We start from the raw sequence: 23964 nt of genomic DNA, 5'->3' as shown, positions 1-23964 counted from the left end.
TGTAACATTGAGCACATGCCACTTATTAGCTGTTGCAAGGTATAATAAAGATAAAAATCTAATTCCAGTTGTCTGCTCATAATTACATACTTCAATGGCAATTTCTAATTTCAAGACAAAAGTAAGAAAAGGGGAAAACTCCTTTTGCTCAACCTGCAGCATCCCTGTGGAGTGGTGCCACTTACTTATAGGTGATGTTAAACCCTGTGAGATTATAGGCAGCATCACTGAAGAAATGTAGAAGAGCATATCCAGAAGTAGCTACAACTTCAGGTACTGTTTCATTGCTGTCTTTCTCAGGAACAATAAGACCACTGGAAAAGTAAAAGAACAATATCAGAAGTAAAATAAAAGGGAGCAAAGCAACAAGAGTGAATGCACCACTACTTTCAATAAAATAAATGAATTTCAAAAAATTAATTGAAACTCAATGTATTTCCATTATTTGAAATACAGTGAATTTGTGGACTCAAATAAATGTATGTTGGAAGTATTTAACCTGAAGCTATATAGAATGTCCATATAAAAAACCTTTCCCTCCCTTGTTATTCAGCAAAGAATTAAGCAGGTCCCATTCATAAAACAAGGTGGCACGTTTGGAAATGGAAATTAATGTATCCCAAAAGAATAAAATCTGTATTACAAAGTTAAACTAAAGGTCTGCTGAGCTCCTCCTGACTGTGGGCTACAAAAATGACTGGGAAAGGCTGTGACAAGCCAAGCAAGCACAGAGCATTGTGTGATGTGTAATCCAAATCCAGACACCAGGGTTCAGATGCATAGACCTGGAGAATGCATCCAAGCCAGCACAGTTAAACAAACCACTTATCATGCTTCTATTCAATTCATTTCTTAATCATTTGTATCTTTTTCACCTAAAAAATCTGCAGCAGTGAGGTTAACAATTTAACTCTATAACAGCAGAAAAAGGATTATTCTACTCATTTTTGACTTGCTGCCTCTTGGGTTCCTTTTCTATGAGAAACAAGAACTATCAGCCATGGAATCACAGACTGGTTTGCATTAGAGGCTTAAATCAGAGACTCCTCTCCTTCAGCCCCTGCCATGGCAGGGACACCCTCTGCTATCCCAGGCTGTTCCCAGCCCCAACATCCAGTCTGTCTTTGGACACTCAAGGGATCAAGGGGCAGTCACAGCAATCTGAGCACCCTGTGCCAGGGCCTCACACCCTCACAGGGAAAAGCTCCTAATTCCCAAGATCCCATCCATCCCTGCCCTCTGGCAGTGGGAGCCATTCCCTGGGTCCTGTCCCTCTGTCCCTTGTCCCCAGTCCCTCTCCAGCTCTCCTGGAGCCCCTCCAGGCCCTGCAAGGGGCTCTGAGCTCTGCCTGGAGCCTTCCCTTCTCCAGGGGAACATTCCCAGCTCTGCCACCCTGGCTCCAGAGCAGAGGGGCTCCAGACCAGGAGCAGCTCCAGGGCCTCCTCTGGGCTCTCTCCAGCAGCTCCAGGTCCTCCTGCCCCAGGACTGGGGCAGCTCTGCAGGTGAGCTCTCACCTGAGAGGCACAGGTGCCCTACCCTGCTGCCCACGCCAAGATCAGCCCAGGGCATGGGGACTTTCTGGCTCCCAGCTCACAAGGCCAGGGCATGTGTAGTTTCTTACCCACCAGCATCACCAAGTCCTCCTCCCCAGGGCTGTTCTCAATCCCTCCATCCCCCAGTCAGTTCTCTTACTCAGGATTGCTCCAGTCTGATGCAGGACCTTGCTCTTGACCTTGCTGTATCTCATGAAGTTCCTACACTGCCAGTCCTTAAGCATGCCTAGGTCCCTCTGGATGCCATCTCATGCCTCTGGCATTTCAACTGCCCCACATCTTCTCATCATCCCTTATTTTATAAGCTCCACGTGGCTAATCATATCCATGTTTGTTGTCTTTTCTATCATAGCAGCCTGTCACACTCTCAACACCCACCTCATTCTTTAATTCACACTTCTGGATGCCTTTGGCTGTTTCTCTCACCCTTCCAGTTCCTCTGAGATCCTCCAGTCTTTTAGTTTTCCAGGACTGGCACAGAGAAGCAAAGATGCTGGGCAAGACTATCTACAGTATTCCAGACACACTACAGATTTATATAATGGTTTATCAAAATAATTGGAGTAAAATGACAAACTGAAATGAGTTTCAAAAAAAGTAACTACTTCCTATTTACCTATTGCACTAAATACTTTGCATCTGAGAGGGAATGTTTATTTTTCACTTAACAGAAGCCTGACAAAACCAAAAAAAAGTAAAAGTTGATTCCTCCCTCATACAAAAGGCAAAGTGGGCACAAATTCAAAGTCTATTGAATCCATGTACAGCACATTGTCTACCACCCCCTGTTCACAGTCAGCTGCTGTTTTCCTGTACAGATCCACCTTTCCCCAGCCTCAGCCCCATTTTCCAAGGCAAAGCTGTGTGACAAGCAGGAACTCGAGTAGCAGAGCAGAGGGTCTGAGGCAGGGAGCCAAGGGAAACAGCCTGGCCTCGCCCTGTGCCCAGCCCCAGCAAGCAAAAAGCAATGATGAGAATTTCCCCTCAAGAAGAACTTAATTATCCTCTTTTCACATCTACTTAGAATAGAAAGCAAATGCAGTTGAAGACAGTTTCCTAGGACAAAGTAAATTAGTTTATTGCTAAAAGAAATCACTCCCAGCAATCCACAGCACCCACTAATACCACCTGGGAAGCACTTTTATGTGACCTGGACTTTTCTGTCCCCATGACACAATACAATGGTGTGTTCCAAGAACAGAACAGACACCAGCAATCCTTTTTGCTACAGATCTGGGGGTATTTGCACCAAAACCAGCACGTGGACAAGCTACCTACAGCAAGATCACCCTGAAAACTGCACAACAGCCCTTTCTGCACAACAAATCTTATGGTGGACAAAAACACACCATAAAAATCACTGGAACCTGACCCCATGTTTTGGCTAAGCAACTCCAGCACATCTGCTGATAAGACATTTCAAGAAATATTTCCTTATGAGAAAGCCAGATTTCCCCCCACTGTTCATTCATTTCTCAATGATATGGGATTAAACAGCAAAATTAATTCCCTTTTCTTCTCTCTGGAAGAGGTGCCTTGTTTCATTTTCAACATTTGAGACTTCTGAAGTTTATCTCTCCCAAAAGACCACCTCCCACAACACCAAAGAACAAAAAGCCTAGCAAACTTCTTGTTTGGTTCATAATATTCCTTTGTAATGGACATTGTAGGACAGTACATCTCCACCACAGGAAAAGAAACATTTGAAAATAATTTGGGTGAGGCAAACTGCAGCTCAGGGACAATAAAAAATTGTTTTGTTCTGGTTTCTTCTTCAGCACTTATCACTCATATTACAGGGCAAAGTAAGTGGAAGGCAAAACAAAAATTCCCCTCAATAATATGTCCTAATAAAAGGACTATCACCAGACAATTCTTTGTTTTCTCACAGAAATCTCAAATTTGGGATTTGTTTGACCAAAACATAGGTACCTCCATAACAATGCTTACAACACAGATACTCCCCATTTCCATCTTTTTCTGGTGATTCATGTGTAAATAACTAAAGAGGATGTTATCCCACCTACACAAATTTAAAACACTCTAAGGAAACTTAATGACAGAATTGTCTGAGTTGGAAGGGGCCTTAAAGGTCATCTAGTCCAAGCCCCTGCCATGGGCAGGGACACCTTCCACCAGACCAGGTTGCTCCAAGTCCCCATCCAACCTGGCCTTGAACATTTGCAGGGATGGGGCATTTTAATTTCTTTCAGAGAAAGCCATGAAGAGAACACAACACAGTAGGAACAATCAGATGCCTGAAAGGTTGAACCTCAAAAACAGTGAATTAGTCAGCCTGCTCCCAGCATCATATGGAATACACAGAAGCACATCAGAATTTACATCTACCATGAAAAAGAATCCAATAGGCAGAATCAGAATGATAAAAGATTATGCAAAACTTCCTTTAAATTACGATCCAGAATCTCTGAGCAACTCAACTCTGGCCAAATTAGCATATTTCACAACACACTGCTTTTATTTCCTTTCATAAGGTTTCAAAACATTTTGCAATCATCTCTACTCCAAAGCAAATAAACATTCCTACTCAGCTCAGCTGCCCAGTGACACCCAGGGAAAGGCAAACCTCTGCTTTGGACCGAAATAACATTTATCTCCTGTAGGCTGGATTGCTGAAGTCAATGGCAGAAAGTAAAAAAGTATCAGAGAATCAATCAAACATACAATGGACTGAGTTGGGAGAAACTTTAAAGATCATGCTGCTCCACCTCCTGCCATGGGCAGGGACACCTCCCACTATCCCAGGGTGCTCCCAGCCCCAGTGTCCAGCCTGACCTTCAGCACCTCCCAGGGAACAATTCCTACCCAGTATGCAATCTAGACCTACTCTCTGATAGCAGGAAGCCATTCCTCCTTGTCCTGTCACTCCATCCTCTTATCCAAAGTCCTCAAACTCATCATGGAGGCTCACTTCAAGTACTGCAAGTCCACAATCCAGGAGACCCAACTACTCCACTGCCCTGTTCCTTCCCCTAATACATTGAAAAATCAGAATAATTCAAAACAAAGGACACCTCCTCTATTACTTTTCCTGGATTTGCTATGTGAGTATCATGGTACTGGCATATTCTTCATTTCCTCCAGGGACACAGCCTCTTAGAGATCAAAGCATGAGAAGCTCTACTGAGCAGAAAAAGGGCAAAATTGGGAGTCACAAAAGGAAAGGGTGAAAATACACAGTAGAGCTCATGGAGAAGCAAAAGAATAAAGATGATACTGAAAAATCAGCTTTTCAATCCATCAAAATCCAATGCAAACAAATTTTCCTAATTTTTAAATACTTTGATCCATCTGGTCACACACACAAATGGCAACATTTCTGTTACTAAACACCAGTCCATGCACCTAATTCATACTCAGAACTACAACAGTAAAACTAAACAACATAGAAGTTACAGAAGACTAAAAATAAAACAATAGTAAAAAAATTTAAAAGGGGTGGAGAATATAAGGAGACATCTCAAATTTATTGCCTTAAATGAAGCAAGATTACTCCCAAACATGGACTTTTAAGGAAACAAAGCCATTTCAATAGCACATACTAAAAAAAACCTAGACTATAGATTCATTACAGAGCTGACAGTCCCCCAAATTACAGTCTTTCTTGAAATCTTCTCCCCTTGGTGCAGTACAGGCAGACCCAGCTGCTGCAGCACCACCACAGGGAAGCTTGTCTGCCTGCAGAAGCTTCCAGATCAGGGGCTTTGCCCAAAAACATCCTCAGTTCTTGCATGACTGTTGTTATCAAAGAATCACGGAACAGTTTAAGCTGGAAGGGACCTTAAGGATCATCCCATCCCACCCCTCCCATGGCAGGGACACCTCTCACTGTCCCAGGCTGCCCCAAGCCCCAGTGTCCAACCCGGCCTTGGGCACTCCAGGGATCCAGGGGCAGCCACAGCTGATCTGCGAATTCCAGCCCAGCCCCTCCCCACCCTCCCAGCCAGGAATTCCTTGCCAAGATCCCAGCCCAATCTCCCCTTTCCCAGTGGGAGCCATTCCCTGGCTCCCGTCCCTCTGTCCCTTGTCCCCAGTCCCTCTCCAGCTCTCCTGGAGCCCACCCTCAGGCCCTACAAGGGGCTCTGAGCTCTGCCTGGAGCCTTCCCTTCTCCAGGAGAGCATTCCCAGCTCTTCCCTGCCTCCTCAGTGGCAGGGAAGCTTCAGCCCCTGGAGCATCTCTGTGGCCTCTTCTGGACTTGCTCTGACAGCTCCAGGTCCTTCTGCTGTTGGAAGCCCCCGAGCTGGATACACATTCCCATGGCAACAAGGTCAGTTATAATTTCTGGCAAAGAATCGAGGGAATAGAAGGAAAAAATAGAGGATGGTCAACCATATGATCTCTGTATGAGGAGATGTAGAAGGAATGAGGTTTCTCTAACTTCAATGAGAGACCGCTGAAGAAGGGTGAAACCTAATTTTTGACCTCAACTACCTCAGGAGAGATGAGAGAGAAGGGAATACCAGAGGTTCACAAGAAAAGGACAGGAGGCAACACACACCAGCTGCAGCAAGAGATTGTGGCTAGACATTAGTATTAGATTCATTTTTTATCATTATTTTAACACCAGTCTCTGGACCACTGACCCAGAGGATCAACGAGCTCTCCATCCAAAAGATAAACTCACACCTTGACTGGACAAAGGGCTCTGATGGCCATCCTGCTTTGAGAGAGGGATCAGACCCTTCCAACCCAACTCAGCCCTACACCCAAATTTGGGTGCTCAAGTGCCATATTGGCCAACAATAGGCAAGGCTGATGAGCTGCTCCTGAGGGAACACAGGCTCACACGATCCTCCAGCTGGCACCTGAGAGCAACCACAGCAGCTGCTGGGCCACTGCCAAACAGCCTGCAGAACAACAGCTGGGTTGTTCCCAGGAAAAGCCCTCCACCAACCAGAGCAAAATGAAAATAAAGGTGCAAAACCAGCTCTGGTAAATGGTTAATGCAGAATAAAGTTAACAAAACCAACAAAGTTCACAGGGGCTGAGTGCAGTTTGTCTAATTCAAGTTTCTTCATCAGTGCTGACAAACATGCTGCATTTGTTTCCATGTTCTTTTACTGCATTTTTGAAGCAGCACATTTACACAGTCTCATTGTGCCTGTGGTCACAAATATAAACCAGCAAAGATATTTGTAACACTGTTTAATAAGAAAAAGCTTAATGTGTAGGACCAGAGAGCTTTGGGGGCTCTCAGAATACAAGGACTTTAGTCTATGCACAGACTTAAAACTGTGTAAACGTTGGCATTAAGCAAATATTTATTGCTGTTAAAAATTGATCAAACAAATTTAAAGCTTCCTTACAGTCCAGTGCTGAGGATTCCCAAGATCATCTTATATATATATATACAAGATTATATATATCTATTTCAAGATAAATATCATCTTGTGAACAAACAAATGAGCATCAGATGGTCAAGCAAACAAAATGAGCACAGTGAAGGAAATGAAAGTTCAGGGAACTGTTGTAAAAAGTCAGGGAGGGAACAAAAACAGAGTTAAGAAAGAAAGGAATTTCTAGTGTTTATCAATAAACTCTGAAAGCTTCCAGGGCCCAACTGTACAAAGCTCAGTCTTGCAAATCTCCTGGCAGGGTGCAAAAATAATGAACAAGGAAATATGGTTATGGTAACAATAAATTTAATATACCCCGAGTAAATTGAGAAAATATGAACACTGCTTTTAAAAAATTCCAAGGCATTTATTTTGTATTAGAGAAAGTTGTTTTTCAACAGATGCTTGCTGGTACTTCATCAAATTAAGAAGCATCTGCCATTTCCTGAACTTGGATTACTGAACACCACAGCTCACTGCTAATGAAGTTAAATTCAAATGTCATCTAAAGAAGCAATTTTTTAAAAACTGGTGCTTTTTTCCTACCTCAAAAACATTATTGTACTAAGTTCACGTTTGCTTGTCCTCAGGCCCAGGCTTCCTGATTTACAGATCTCCCAGTCTGAACCATTGCTGTTAATGCTGTGAACTACTTATAACTTCAATTTTAAAAGCCTATTAATTTTGGAAATGGCAAGACACAAGAAATGGCAGGCACAAATCGTCATTTCACCTTTTCACCAGTGTATTAAAAAATAGCTTGATTAGAACAAAATGACATCAGGTCAAGATGACATTTCCTCCTCTTCCTGCACATCAATCAGAGCACGATACCAGGAGAGCACTTCCAGGTGGCAATACCATGTTTTTGGAGGTTTTTAGAAGAGAAAGGTTGCTCCTTCTTAAAATGAGGTGTCCTGTCTTGACCTCAAGTTAGTCTTAAGCTTTACAGGAGACATTCACTCCAAAACAACTCTACACTTGCAGCTGAAGATCAAAAAACCACTTGTGGTGGTTTAAATTTTTATCAACTTTTGTCCATCTGCTGATCTTCTCACACAGACATTATAAATATTTTCTAGAACAAACAAAGTATTTTTAGACCTTCATTTCACAAATGAGAGGAAGCCCAGCAGAAGGTTAATTCTGGAAATAGTTACACAGCCACTTGGAACAAGCAGAGTCCCAGGGGAACCATTAGTTTTTTCCATGGATAACTTGGGATTATTTTCCTAATTTCAGTTTAAAGAATAAAAAGCATAAGGTGGTGGTGTCACTGCAAGACTGAAACACAGAAAAGCACAAGTTACGTTTAGGTCTCAGGATGAAATGTCGATTGCTCACTAGTAGCCACACTGATGTCTCATCACATGGACGAGCCAAATACCAATACCCTGTGGGCAGAACAGGAACTTTTATACATCAGGAGCCAGAGAAGGACATTTGCCATGGGATGGAGATGCAGGGAATGGCTGCCCACTGCCAGAGGGCAGGAGAGACAGGACATTGGAAAGGAATCCTTCCTTGTAACAGCAGTGAGGCCCTGGCACAGGGTGCCCAGAGCAGCTGTGGCTGCCCCTGGATCCCTGGCAGTGCCCAAGGCCAGGCTGGACATTGGGGTGGGAGCAGCCTGGGACAGTGGGAAATGTCCCTGCCATGGCAGGGGTGGCACTGGAAGGGCTTTAAGATCCCTCCCAAGCCAAACCATCCTGTGATTCTATGTTTTTATAAGGATGATCCATCACTGCTGTTCCTAAACACATTCCAAGTAACTAAAAAAATTAGAAGGTACATAAAAGATAAACATAATTCTATAAGACCTCCATGTCTACAACATTAGCTGGCTTTTGCCCTTCGGTCTGTATTGACACACTACAAGTTTAAGTCATAAATCATGTTCAAACCCATAGATGGGGGAGTTTTCTCCTCTCAAAGGAGCCTGCACACCAAATCATCTCTAGTCCAGACAGATGACAATAATTATTTTGTCTCTCAAAGAATCAGGATTTGGAAATGAAAACATAATACTTAATGCTAGAGTGCAGTGACATGACTTGTTCATTGTAAAAGCTAAAAACAACTCCTTAATTGTTTATGCTGACAAACAGTGCACAAAAGGACACTGGCTATATGTACTGCACTTGCAGTGTTATACATTTGGACTACTGGATCATATTTACAGTGTCAGAAGCCACGTGTAAGTCAGGCTCTAAGTTAAGAAAATACCACTGGCTACAATTAAGAGTTTCAGCAAGGAGAACTCACCTAAAAGCTGCCAGTAAGGGAGCATAAATTGAGTCTCCATCATACACATACAAATGGTCCCAGCTGCACTCTGTAGCAAAGTGATTGAATCGAAGCCTGAGGACTGTGTTTGGCCTGTAAGGAAAAAATTTTAAAAATTAATAAATAAATTGTAATTACCCACTCAACATAAAGGCCAAAATCCCTTCAACACACTCCTCTGGTGTGAAGCTCTGGTCTAGACAATACTAAAACTTAGTCATTTGGTGTAACTGTAGGTACATTAAACATGCTGTGGTTCAGGGTTTTTTTTGTATGCAGCTCTCCTGGTATTAAGCAAAAATTTCTTTATGGTCAGAAAACTGTATCCTGCTGTGCAGAACAGATCACAGAATATCCTGAGTTGGAAGGGACTGAGAAGGATCACTGAGTCCAGCTCCTGGCTCTGCACAGGACACCCCAACAATCCCACCCTGTGCCTGAGCACATTGCCCAAATGCTCCTGGAGATCTTGCAGCTGTGGGACCATTCCCTGGGGATCCTGGGCAGTGTCTAACCACCCTCTGGGGGAAGAGCCCTCCCTGAGATCTAAACTAAGCCTCCCCGATACAACTTCAAGCCATTCCCTGGGGTCCTGTCCCTGTCACACAGAGATCAGTGACTGCCCCTTCTCTGCCTCAGAAGAAAGTTGCAGGCTGTGACAAGGCTTCCCCTCAGTCTCCTCTTCTCCAGGTAGAACAAACCAAGTGACCTCAGCCACTGCTCAAGCCAAATGTCTCTCTCCAGGTCTCCTGGAACCCACTCAGATCCTGCAAGGGGCTTTGAGCTCTGCCTAGAGCCTTCCCTTCTCCAGGGGAACATTCCCAGCTCTGCCACCCTGGCTCCAGAGCAGAGGGGCTCCAGCCCTGGAGCAGCTCCGGGGCCTCCTCTGGGCTCTCTCCAGCAGCTCCACGTCCTCCTGCTGTTGGCCCCAGGGCTGGGGCAGCTCTGCAGGTGGGCTCTCACCTGAGGGGCACAGGGACACAATTCCCACCCTTCCTTTGGGATCAGCTCAGGGCTGGGGGGCTCTGGGTGCCAGCACACAGAGCTGGGGCAGGGCCACTTTTTCAGAATGGTAAAATACCATTTGTTTCATGGCCAATATAAAAAAGATACATCTAAAGACAATTGCAGAGAAAACACAGTGGTATTTAATTTAGGCTCAGCTCCAGGAGGGTGCAAACACCACCACTAGCATTGTGCTTAGACCTAAAACAAATAGAAAATGCATGTGTATCAGCAGTGCTTGTTCCCACCCACAGCTGGAGCTGTTCAAAGGACAGACACAAGTATCTAGGATCTCCCCAACAGTATCACCCTTGAATTCAGACGAACTCCCTGTTAATCCTAATCAAATAATTTTTTAAATGTCAGCTTGCCATAGAGTCCGTCCTTCCCACAGGATGGGGAGTCTTTAGGGAGTTATTCTGCAAATAACTATTTTCTGATAGGTACAACAATCTACTCTAGGCCTTTGGAAAAGAGCAGCAGGTGGAACTCAAGGATAATGTCCTGCTTAAAGTAAAGGTACAAAAAGTACCAATGATTTCAGAACTGAGAAGCCCATGGAGTCATAGAAGATTGCTTCTACTTGAATAGCCTGACAGCTGTAGAGAAGAAAGAAATTGTCAATCAATAAAGGTTCAGACCACAAACAAAACTGAAGTGTCTCTTTGCAACAGCCAACAACTGTTAGCAAACAGCCCTCATCTGCACAATCACATAGTCCTCAAGATCCATGGAGCTCATCTGCCGCATTCACATCCTGGGAAAAATAGAAAGGACTCCCCTGGGATAAGAACAGAGCACAGACACCAGCCAAGAAAAATCAGGAACGGTGCAGAAAGGAAATGAGAACACTAAGGAACACAGGGCTGCATATTTCAGCTGGTTTAATCAGCATGATTATCTCTTTTCTGTTTACCACCATGCCCTGACAGCAGGGTATAAACACTCACAGGCAGGAAAAGGACTCCAACCTATGCCTGGTTATGGAGTAGAGAGGAACATTTCTGTCTTTCCAGCAAGAAAGATCTCACTTCAAAAGCCAAAAAATGGTGGTTCCATAGGAAGCTTCTCAGTAGTAATTATAGGCTGGAAAAGCAGCTTTGGTGACATTATTGAGGATTCATGAGCAGCATTTTGTTTCTAATAAAAATGAGTCACAATATCTTTCAAAAACAGAAGTTATGAGGGTTACGCTGGCTGTGCTGGGATTGCTGAGGCTGGTTTGTGTGCAATAATGCTCTTGTGAAACATTTTTTAATTATATGCAATAGCAAACTGTCAGCAACTGTATTCTTATCACCTACACAAATTAAAAGGAGTAGCCACTTGGAGTATCCAACTTTTGCTCTTAACCACCTCCAACACCTGGGCTCCTAATAAAGTTAATAGTAAGTGGCTGCCTCAAAATTTCATTGTTCTGAATGGTTCTATGGAGCAGCTCAGCCCTCCGTTTTGAGTACCTTAGGAGCTTAGGAATTTAACTTCCTCAACTCAAACAAATGTCTGAAGCAGATACAATGAATAGTTCCTCCTAACTCATCAGAACCCCCTCAACAAAGAACCATAGAGTGGTTGGGGTTGGATGAAACCTTCACAACCATCTTGTTCCACCCATTGCCATGCACAGGTTGGTCCAAGCCCCATCCAGTCTGTCCTTAAACACTGCAGGGATCCAGGGGCAGTCCCAGCCGCTCTGGGCACCCTGTGCCAGGGCCTGCCCACCCTCCCAGGGAACAATTCCTAATTCTCAATATTCCATCCAGCACTGCCCTCTGGCAGTGGGAGCCATTCCCTGGGTCCTGTCCCTCTGTCCCTTGTCTCCAGTCCCTCTCCAGGTCTCTTGGAACCCACTCAGACCCTGCAAGGGGCTCTGAGCTCTGTCTGGAGCCTTCCCTTCTCCAGGGGAACATTCCCAGCTCTGCCAGCCTGGCTCCAGAGCAGAGGGGCTCCAGCCCAGGAGCAGCTCCAGGGCCTCCTCTGGGCTCTCTCCGGCAGCTCCATGTCCTCCTGCTGTTGGCCTCAGGGCTGGGGCAGCTCTGCAGGTGAGCTCTCACCTGAGGGCACAGGGACAGAGCCTTTCTCCCCTGCTGCCCATGCTGGGATCAGTCCAGGGCTGGGGGGCTCTGGCTGGGTCATGTCCAGCCCTCACCCAGCAGCACCCCCAGATCCTTCTCCCCAGGGCTGCTCTCCAGCCATTCCCTACCCATCCTGTGTTTGTGCTCTGGTTTGCTCCAACCCCGTGTAGGACCTCGCACTTGGCCTGCGTAACTTCACAAGGTTCACACCGTCCCATGTCCCTGATCTGTCCAGGTGCCCTTTCGTGTCATTTCTTCCCTTCAGCACCTTGCCCACACCATATGGCCTGGTATCCACTGGCAAATTTGCTAAGGGTGCCTTGATCCCACTGTGCATGTCAGCAACAGATACATTAAACACAGGGAGAAGACTAAGGAAAAGACTAGTGCCCTCTGGTAAATTGTGATCTCCCAAGATGCCAAGAGGCCTCAGTTCGCAGTGGCGAGTACAAGCTCACACTCTTAAGTGACTCGTGCCAGTTCACAGCCCTCTCCACCTGCAGATTCAGGGAACAACTTACAATGTGACCAAACACACAGATGCTATCACACAGCATCATATCTGACCATGGAAAAGCTTTAGAGACTAAACAAATGGATCTTACAGTCCTGGCACCAGCTTGGTACTACCAAAAATATATTTCAACAAGTGAGATGCTCTGAACTGCTGCACCATCAGTCAGGTGACAGAGGATAGACATTGAATGTGCTACTCCTAAAAACCTGTGCAAGAAATTGCTATAATCAATATAAGGATCGAATACAAGAAGGGCAGCAAAGTGAGGGGAGAGATCTGAGAAACTTCTCCCAGTTTAGAAAACCTTTGCAATAAAAGGTCAATGGTTCCTCTGAAGTCCTCATGACTCAGTGAGTAAAGAAACGTCTGAAGTGCATCACTACAGAAACTGATTCTTCATTAATAAAAGCTTTCAGAGCTTTTTCTTGTTTCTCATACTACTGAAAAATCCCACATACAGTGAATCCCATCATCTAAAGGGCCCACTATGATGTCAGTTAAGTAATTCATAATCCTTCATTTTTTTACAGAAGTTCACTGATTTTTGTTTACCACATGCTGTTTCAACACAAACCTCTTAATCAGAAGTCAGTCTGAAGGGCTCAGTTGCACAAAAACTTACTTACCAGGAACAATTAAGTGTTGTCCTATCCAGCTTTTAGAAAAGTCAGAAAGAATTGTGAGGCCTAACAATATGTAGTGCAGATAAAACTCACCTAAAAGTCCCAATAAGCATCACAAAATCCCAAGCTGATCCCAACACTCACCTTCCTTCAATGAGCCAGGTGCATTTTGTCTTGTATTTGTAATTTCCAGGCCCATCTGTGACATACCCTGAAGGTTCAGTGAGTCTGCAAATAAAAACACAAACATTAGTGTCCAGTGGTTTTAAACATTCAGAAAGGATTCTCTAAATTTTGAAGATCCATCATTAGATTATTATTTACTTAAGAGCCACTATAAACAAACCAACTACAGCACAATAAAACCCAGCTGAGGGTCTCCTATTGAACTCTCTGTGCAGGCCTTGTGATGATTGTTCTTCAGGAATGTCATCTTGAAGGACATCACTTCAAGAGTGATGGTTTCTCTATCATATTGATGCCATGGTTCCTAACCTGTATGTATGGCTATACCACCTAACCATCAAAAGGAATTCCCCAACAGAAGCTAAAATTATTCCTAAACTATTTATTTACACAAACTTTACCATTCTTGCATGCAGTTCAGGTGAAAGCCATGGTGCAACCTCTTACTCATTATGTATTTGACTCCACACACCCCTTGACAATCTCCTGAATGGAGGGCTGGACTGACCCCCAAGCTCCTGGATCCCTGGCAGCGCCCCAGGCCAGGCTGGACTGGGCTTGGAGCACCCTGGGATAGTGGAAGGTGTCCCTGCCCATGGATGGGGTGGATGAGATGGACTTTAAGGTCCCTTCCACCTCAACCATTCTGTGATTCTGTATTGTTATCAACATCTGCAAATGCTGCACAGTGCAAATTCTACTCCAGCAAAAGAAAACCAAAAGCCAAACCATTACCATATGCATTCCTCTCTCATATGAATTAGTCAAAATATTCCAGATGAGTTCTAACAAATGGTTGAAGTATTGCAGAAACTGATGAAAATAAATGATAGGGAGGGATGGCAGCAGAAGGCAGCAGCACCTGAAGGTGCCAAACACCATGTTCTGGTAGAGCACACACTGGCACCCAAACCAGGATTCCTTCCTAGGCAAGTTATAAACTCCATGCCGACGACAAAAATCACAGCCCTCTGGCAAAATTCAACTGTCCTACTTACAACACAGCTCTAAAACAAAACCACTCTAAATTTAAACTTGGCAGAAAGAGAAGAAAGCAAGACCAGAAATTCCTCAAACTGGTATCTAGGAACCTATTCTGTGCCTTTCCCCAGTGATCTGTTAATGCTAGCATCTCACTTTTTAACACATTTTGGCTGAGCCAAAAATTATTTTCCAAACACTTTTCCACCAAACATTTTAAGGTTGATCTCTTATTCAAATTAAAAAGGCAAGACTCACAGGTTTTGAAAACCGCCTTCCCCTGTCTATAAATGAATTTATTACAATACTTTTCAAGCTGAGAAATTGAGCTTTTTGAAGATTTTAAATTTGACTGGATTTTAAAAATTGAAGATTTTTAAAAGCCAGTTACTGAAGTTCTGCAGGAAATGGACATTCAAGCAAGTGAAGAAAAAACTAAGACTTTTGGAAGCACAAAAAGCATCTGGGCCCCCTATGGAGACACAGATGTCAGTGTAAACAGAGATTAGATTAAAAAAAATACACATACAGAAGGCATAGATTTAGGCTGGATCTTGGGCAGGAATTATTCCCTGGGAGGAAGGTCAGGCCCTGGCAGAGTGTGCCCAGAGCAGCTGTGGCTGCCCCTGGATCCATGGCAGTGCCCAGGCCAGGCTGGACACTGGGGTGGAGCAGCCTGGGACAGTGGGAGGTGTCCCTGCCACGGCAGGGGTGGCGCTGGGTGGGATTTATGGTCCCCTCCAACCCAAACCATTCCAGGATTCTGTGATTTATATTTCTTGTAAAATTTCAACATCTTTGAAAATTCAAACTACTTATCCATCAACCAGGAATTCACAAAACCAAATGAAACTTCCAAGTTGGAGGCAGTAACATGTAGTCTTTTTGTCTAAAAAATCATCCTTTTGAATATAATATCCATGGAAAAGCCATGAATCAAACAGTATCAACACTGATAGAACTTTGCCTGCAACCAAGAGCAGAGATTCTGAAAACCTGAGCAAGTCTCTCAAGCTAAAAACAATCTCATGCCATGCGGTAAGCTCTCAGGGAACCGCTGCTTATAGAACTCCAGCAACAATTTTTTCTGGAAGCAATTACTAATTCATTCACCAAGAAATGCTACCAAGAGTAATATAAAAAATAAAATTAAAATCCTGTTAGTACTGTAGCCCCAGGCATGTCGCATCTCAGGAGAGAAAAAAACACAGCATTTCAACATCAGTGTCAGTCAATGAAGTTTCAGCAAAACATAGTACTAAGTTTTAAAAATGTAAATTAAACTTCTTTGATACCCCAATAATAAAAACTTATCTGTAAGTTTCTCAGACTGCTTACTAAACTTCCTGACGTTATGGACAAATGAGGGATATTAAAAATCTATAACCTATTCTTAAAATGTATTAATACCATTAAAATCTATTAATAAAAATCTATTAAAAATCTATAATTGATTAGAGTTGACATATCTGAAAGAAAAATAAATAGCCTGCACTGCCTGGCCAGAGCAGGCAGTAGCATCCATGTTCTTCTATAAGCACTCTTCCAGACAGAAATAAATCTTCAACACAAAAGCAAAGTGAAATTAGAATTTCATCTTTCCACTCAACACAGAAAGCTCAAGTGATTACCAGGCTGCAGTAAGAAGCAAAGAGGCCCCTATTCCCCACACTCAGTGCTCCGTGCCACAGCGACACAGGGCTGGGGGCTGGGATAGCCGGGACACGTCCCACACAGCGTTTCGGCTTTGTCTGCCAGCAAAGTCTCGAGAAGGGAGCACGGGAGTAACTCCAGAAGGAACAACACGCCAGGAATGAGGGACCTAGGTGTGGAAAGCTCTCCCGGCATCCATCAGGCTGCTCTCATAGAAGGCTCCCACTCCATGTAACCTGTCACCACCACCCCAAGCTCAGAGGCCTCAGGCCCCACAGAGCTTTAGCCATATTTGTGGTGTGGGGGTAGGCTTAGGTCCTGCCGTTGGCTCACAGCAACCCCTGAGCTCCAGCCTGGGCCAGAGGGCTGGCAAAGGCCCTGGGGGTGCTGTGAGAGTGGCTGGACATGAGCCCAGGTGGGCAAGAGGCCACTGGGGGCCACTGGTCCCTGGGCTGTGCCAGCTCTGGGGTGGCAGCAGGACCAGGGCAGTGCCCGTCCCTGTGCTGGCACTGCTGGGGCACCTCCAGGGCTGGGGCAGCTCTGGAGAGCCCTGGAGGGGCTGGAGCCTGGCCAGGGCAGGGAATGGAGCTGGGAAGGGGCTGGAGAGTTCCTGAGGAGCTGGGAAGGGAATGGAGAGTTCCTGAGGGAGCTGGGAAGGGGCTGAGCCTGGAGCAAAGGAGGCTCAGGGGGGACCTTGTGGCTCTGCACAGCTCCTGCCAAGAGGGGACAGCCGGGGGGATTTGGGATCTGCTCCCAGGAACAGGGACAGGAGGAGAGGGAACAGCCTCAGGGGAGCCCCAGGGTGGCAATTGGGGAAATTCCTCATGGGAAGGGCTGCCCAGCCCTGACACAGGTGCCCAGGGCAGGGCTGGAGTCCCCATCCCTGGGGGATTTCACAGCCTTGTGGCTGTGGCACTTGGGGACATGGGGCAGTGGTGGTTCCCCAGTGGACTTGACTGTCTTAGAGGACTTTTCTAACCTAAGCAATTCTGTGATTCTATGGTAATTTTATGACTCAGATGCAGAAATCAGATATCACAAAGTATGGAAAGACATCAAATACCACTTGTCTTTGCTAACTTGGTGAAACAAGTGGCTGCTACACAGGAAGTGCTTCGCTACTACCTGAATGTTACATCTCCTGCTCTGCAAGGAGCAGCTGCTGCACCCTAGGAAAACAGTAAGTCAGGTCCTGTACTACAATTCTGACAAGGCTCTAAACTGCAACATCAACTTTAAAACCTCCAGGGTAGAAAAAAAACCTGCAAGGATCTATTCACAAAACTCAGATTAAAAACATACATAAGTGTACTGCATAAATACATACGTGTACATGCATATACACACAATACTTAAGGCTTGTTTCAAATTTCACTGTTCACAACAGTGTTGTGTACACTAAATTTTTCACTGATTTCCAAGTGGACTGCCATATATACGAACCAAAGGGAAAAAAGAGAGTAAGGGAGAAGAACCTACAGCACACACATTCAAAGAGCTCCAACTTTGAGTGCTGCCTATTATAGCTTTTTTTAAGGAAAAGACAAAAGGGAAGCAATGACAAGAATGAAGATTTAATAAAAAAGAACTTCAAAAAGAAGTATTTTATGCAAAAAATATTCTGCACATTTAATTGCTCCCCACTCATTCTGGGAGCCCCTGAAAAGCACAAAACCAACACAAGAAAATCAGGAAGTAATCAATGGTATCTTCTGGGTAAAAAGCCGAATCCAAAATTGGAAATCGCCAGATAAATCCACAGTTTCTTTAATAATAATATGAGTAATACTAGCAGCATATATTTTTCAAATACAAATTACTATGCATTGAGAAAACTCCTCCGTGGGCAGGAACTGCACAACAAGGCAAAGCCTCCAAGCTGTTGACTAATTACTATCTAATAAATCTAAAGCAGGCCTGTTGCTAGAGAGTACAAAAACTCACAAGTAGAATTTAGGATTAAGTAACTTTGCAGCACTTGCTTCAAAGCATTGTGACACTAAAGGTACATTATATGCTGGCAACAACGTTTTGAATATATTTCTTTTCATCAGAAGTATTAATAAAGAAAAAATGCAGCTGGCCTTTCATTCATTATTCACCAGAAAAGGTAAATAGGCTGGTTTGGTTTATAAAACACATTAAAATTTAGCCTCTTAAGTGTCATGACTGGATCTCAAAATGGGTTTGTATTACTTTCAGTTATACTGCAGTGACACTGACAGTGAAGACTTATCAGCATCTTGTGTCTGGAGAAATTTCACAGCCATTTCATTAAAAAAAACCCCAACCAAATAATCAAAAACCAAACAAAAAAAAACAAACAAAACCACCAAAATCTAAACAAACAACCAAACCCACAAAACAAACCCAAACACCCCTTGTCCATCCTAATTTTGAAGTTGTTAAATCTAGAGACAGATGCAAGCAATGAGTTTTCCTCCTTTCTTCCTCCTCCTTCCCAAATGCTCAAGTACTTCATAATTAAAAGTCACTGTTTGGGTATATTTGGAATTGAAGGCATAAAGAAAGAGCTGTTACAGCCTCTTACCAGAAGAAACACTTTCTATCCGAAACTGATTAATAATTTGATTTTGTTCATGTTCTCACTAAAAGCACTGAGGTTAAAGGACATTTATTATAAGCAAATGCTATAATTTATAGGCATGAAATAGTGATCAGGCACACTGGGGATAAGAGAAGTAGATGAATAATCAACACAACTAGTTCTTAGATATCCAATGAAAAACAACTAAATCACTTCTGTCACCTGGGTTCCAGACCATGGGTAAAGCTAGCAAGATGGAACTAATTACAGACCAGGTCTCACAGATTAAGGTAATGACATTACTGCAAAATCCACTTTGAAAAGGATTTTACCTACTCAGCAACAGGTACCTCAAACAAAGACAATCAACTACTCCACGTGCCCAGAGAATTCTCTCCTCTTTTCCACATAGACAGTCTCCTGAGATAAAAGTCCTCAAGATGAGCAGAGTCATGTAAAAGCCACTGCTGTAGCATAATCATGGAAAACCAAATGTTTTAGGTTGGGACAGACCTTAAAGTTCATCTCGTTCCACCCCCCTTCCACTGTCCCAGGGTGCCCCAAGCATTGCTCTATTATCTCTATATTATCTTTGATCTCTGCTTTCACACTGAAAGAACTCCAGTCTTGGCACTCTTATTTCTTTGAACATTTTCTCCAGTGCCTGTATTTTATGCAGAAACATTACCATGACAAAAGGTCAATTCATCAGGTCCCCTTGAAGGCCACCCATACCCACCACTCGTACTTCAAACACCGGCCATGCAGCTGGTGGACACTACAACAGCTGTCTACTAATCTAACCCAACAGTCACATTCTGCTTTCCCCATCTGTTCCCAAATCCGCTTATTGGATCTTGGCCTAATTCTTAGAAATAAGGATAATTTAGTTAAGTGTCTGTAATGCCCAGAAAAATGGGAGTCTCATCCTTCCCTGGTGGTCATAAAATGCTCCTGGGGTTTGTGGTAGAGAGTTGTCTTACTCACACCAGGCAGGAGGAGACAACAGAGCACAGTGGAAGCAAATGCATTTCACACATCATAAAGCAGGAAAAGAATAAGTCAATATCACATAGTGCACATAGTGCAATCGAGACAGCCACAATACACAGAGTATCACCATACCACATCAGAAAGCTTCACCTCACACACTGGAACACCACACCACTTCAGAAGGCTTCAAGCAGCTGCCCTTCTCATTCTTTACCCAGCCTTTTATCCCCTCCCATTCACAGCCTGCCCCCCCTGTGTGCCTGTGAGGTTGCTCAGCACACCTGGGCACTCCTTGTGCCATTGCTGTCAGTGCTGCTCACCTGCTCCTCACAGCTGCACCACTGGGGATGAGGTTCATCCCACTCCAAATCACCACAAACTGTGTGCCTAAATATCAATCCTTCTCTTTCCCTGGTACACAATGACCCCCTGAAACCTTGGGGCAAGAGTTCTTGCAAGTGTCTTACTGCAAAACTTAACCCCCTGCAAAACAAAAGGACAAAGAAACCACATTACTGCAATGGTCAAAGGCTCATGCACACAAGGTCTGTAAGATGAATTTTCATCCTTTTCCCAAAATTAGAAATATTCAATTATTCAATGGATCTTAAGCACCTGTACAATAATTTAAGTTGCAGTACAGCACACCTGTGACCCTTGTAAATAAAGCCTCATAATTCAAATCTTTAAAGCCCACATGCTCAGAACTGACAGACATCAATCTTTTCCTCCAGCTGGAGAGCACTTCACTTGGATAAGCTTTCAAGTTGTCAGGCCTACATTTAAGACCAGGAAAAGCATTCATTGGCAGAACATGTGCTGTATGAACAAAAAGAGGTTAAGCAGCTGACTTAACCTTCAGGCCAGCAGGAATCAGAGCAAGTGCAGTTTCAGGTCATCCCGGTGGAGCAGAGGACCATCGTCCTGCTGCACTTCCTCAGACAAATGCAAGCCCACCAAGTTTCTGTGAGAAATGTAAAAGCAGTAGCAGCAGCCCCTTCTGCTTTCCAATACTGTATATGAAACTGTTGCCCTGTTCTTCCCTAAGCACTAAACCCCAAAATAATCCATGGAACTCTCAATAAGCCCATTTAGCCTCTGTTTTAGCTCCAAACTTGCCACCCTCCATCCCTGCTGATTTTTAGGCCAAATGCAGAGCTCAGAACTTGGTAGTCACACAGAAAAGTACAAGCCAAAGATCAGTCAGTCTTGCAACAAAAATGAATATATTGAGACAATCTATAAATAAACATCACAGCCTGACCCACTTTCCTAACAGGGATAGGAATAACTCCTTTTATTTCCTTCCTGACAGTCAAAAATTTTAAGCTACTATGCAGCAGTGTTACCTGCTGGGACTGATCCCTATAAAAATAAAAGTAGTTAGGAAAAAGATTGCTGTTAACTCCTGTTTGGTTCAGGCCTCAAAACCAGATTTTGACACAGATCCTTAGATATAGTTCCCTGAAATAGGCATAGTACATCCTGAAATCCAGAGGGGCATTTGTGAACCTACAGAATGACAAATCCTTGACTTTTTAAATAAGGGGTTGGGTTGAAAAAACACCCTAAGAACATGCAAAGATCAGGAAATTGATAATGCAAACACTGTATTTTTTAATGAAACAAATTCTCAGCCAATATCATAATTTAATACCTTGATCTACTAATAAGGAAGATGTTCTCAAAGATGCCACAAGTAGTAAAAATAATATAACAGAAAATGAGCCTTTTAGCAAAAAATATTAAATCTCAGAGAATGAGGGAAGCATGGTCCCCCAGGAAAAAAAGTCGGTATGTTTATATGATACAAAGATATTCTACCTGTCCCACAAAGGTCCTTCTCCTCACATGTATTACTGTAAAGAATGAAAGGCATGTAAATATTTGTCTAGAAGGAGGGCGCAGAGAAGAATTTAATTGAGGGGAGTCCACAGAGCACCAATAATAAACCAACAATTTATCACTACAATCTCCTAAAATCTATTTAGATTTTAATGCTTTCCACCTCATTTCAGTGAATCTGCCCCCAGACATAATCCCTTGAGCCACACTCCCTCTCTCTCCCAACAGTCCCTCAGCACCCACCTGAAGATTTGGGCAGGCCCACAAGCAGGACTGTGATCGCTGGCTCAGGGAGCAGAGCCCAGGTCAGCACCAGCGCTGGCCCGAGAACATAGCTGAGATTCCAGCTCTGCTCCCTCCCACCAACAGCTGCTGACACCAAGCTGAGGGGTGACACACCTGAGGGAAGAAATGGCACCAAAGGGCACCTGGACAGGCTGTAGAGCTGGGACAGTGCAAAACTCATGAGGTCCAACACGACCAAGTGCAAGGTCCGGTGCGGGGTTGGAGCAAACCAGAGCACAAACACAGGATGGGTAGGGAATGGCTGGAGAGCAGCCCTGGGGAGAAGGATCTGGGGGTGAGGGCTGGACATGACCCAGCCAGAGCCCCCCAGCCCTGGACTGATCCCAGCATGGGCAGCAGGGGAGAAGGGCTCTGTCCCTGTGCCCTCAGGTGAGAGCTCACCTGCAGAGCTGCCCCAGCCCTGAGGCCAACAGCAGGAGGACATGGAGCTGCCGGAGAGAGCCCAGAGGAGGCCCTGGAGCTGCTCCTGGGCTGGAGCCCCTCTGCTCTGGAGCCAGGCTGGCAGAGCTGGGAATGTTCCCCTGGAGAAGGGAAGGCTCCAGACAGAGCTCAGAGCCCCTTGCAGGGTCTGAGTGGGTTCCAAGAGACCTGGAGAGGGACTGGGGACAAGGGACAGAGGGACAGGACCCAGGGAATGGCTCTCACTGCCAGAGGGCAGTGCTGGATGGGATACTGGGAATTAGGAATTGTTCCCTGGGAGGGTGGGCAGGCCCTGGCACAGGGTGCCCACAGCAGCTGTGGCTGCCCCTGGATCCCTGCAGTGTTTAAGGACAGACTGGATGGGGCTTGGAGCAGCCTGGGATAGTGGACAGGGTCCCTGCCCATGGCAGGTTGTTTGGAACTAGCTGTCTTTAAGGTCCCTTCAACCTAAATCATTCCAGAATTCTATCTTTTAGCACCTGCAGAAACAATTGGAAATAAGCTCCCAACTTCACAACACAAACAAGCGACAGTCATATTTGTCAATATCCAGGAGAAAGAAAGAAGGAATAAAAAAGCTGTCTCCTAATTTTTGGTTTTACAGGAACTTCTCATTTCCACATACGTATTGGTACAGAATTGTAAATACTTCCACAAACACTTCATCAGTTCTTCTCCCTTCCCTTTTCCAGTTCAAGCCAGCTGTTTCTCCCTCCCACATATTGTTGTGCTAAATTAATTATCACAGCAACAAAAAGAATGATTTGCAACCCCTTGCAGAAAAGCAAACGATTCATGTTAATGAAAGTAATTTCACACAACATAGAAAAAAAAGGAGCTAAATACCAAACACTTGGAGTATCTAATGAAGACAGGTGTACATGGTTGGTTTCCTTGAGAATTTCCCCTTCGTTAAGTAGAACAAAACTCAAAAATAAAGAAAAATCCAGATGATTTGAGTTTGCATAGGACTATATGGACATAAGAAAAACGTGAATACCAAGCACATGTCCAACTGCGTGTTCTCACTCACCTATGGAATGGGAAGTCAGCTGCAGCACTTTATACTCAAATACACAGCCAAAATCCTGGCTTAGCACATGGAGAAAAGACCAGACTTCATCTAGCTTTGAGTAAATCATCTTAATCCCTTCAATGAAAACTTTCTACTGCTGGCACAGGTCACTTTAACCACACAGATTACTCCACCAGCCAGGCTAAGCTTTTCCACCAGCTCCTGGGAAGAATGAAATAAACCCATGGTACTCAAACCATCCCAGTGTTTATTTAAGAGCCTGAGCAAATAAACCAAATGTGAAAGTCATCTAGTAACTCAACAGCTCCAGACTCCAGGAGGTGAGGAGTTGGAAGGACTTTCATATGCCAGAGTGTGTTTGCAGCCTTACTGGGACCAGACTAAATCCCTTCAGGAATGGGGTGGGTTTAGGCACTATAGAATGTTACGCCTTTATTAAATGCACCTGAACAATAAATTTTACAATCCAGATCAGGTATTTCCTAACCCACCAACAGATATTCTTGGCTATTAAAACACCATGCCTTGATTCCTTACCAGGGCAGAAGAAGCAGCAAGAAAAGTTGATTTTGGGAAAAA

At 44.2% G+C, this 23964-nt stretch overlaps 1 protein-coding gene across 1 annotated transcript in view; it reads right to left on the bottom strand.

Annotated features, from left to right (window-relative positions):
- Window positions 1-23964, bottom strand: part of ATRN (attractin) — a 143774-nt gene that overhangs the window by 97198 nt on the left and 22612 nt on the right. The window contains exons 2-4 of the mRNA XM_077782656.1: window positions 13562-13645; window positions 9177-9290; window positions 186-314 (exon numbers count right to left, since the gene is read on the bottom strand). Of these exons, the coding sequence (XP_077638782.1) occupies window positions 186-314; window positions 9177-9290; window positions 13562-13645 (327 nt within the window). The remainder of the gene's footprint in view (window positions 1-185; window positions 315-9176; window positions 9291-13561; window positions 13646-23964) is intronic.

The sequence above is a fragment of the Lonchura striata genome, chromosome 4, assembly GCF_046129695.1.
Source record: "Lonchura striata isolate bLonStr1 chromosome 4, bLonStr1.mat, whole genome shotgun sequence".
Classification (NCBI taxonomy): Eukaryota; Metazoa; Chordata; class Aves; order Passeriformes; family Estrildidae; genus Lonchura; species Lonchura striata.
Note: the sequence above shows the minus strand (reverse complement) of the source record. Positions and strands in the feature narration are given on the sequence as shown.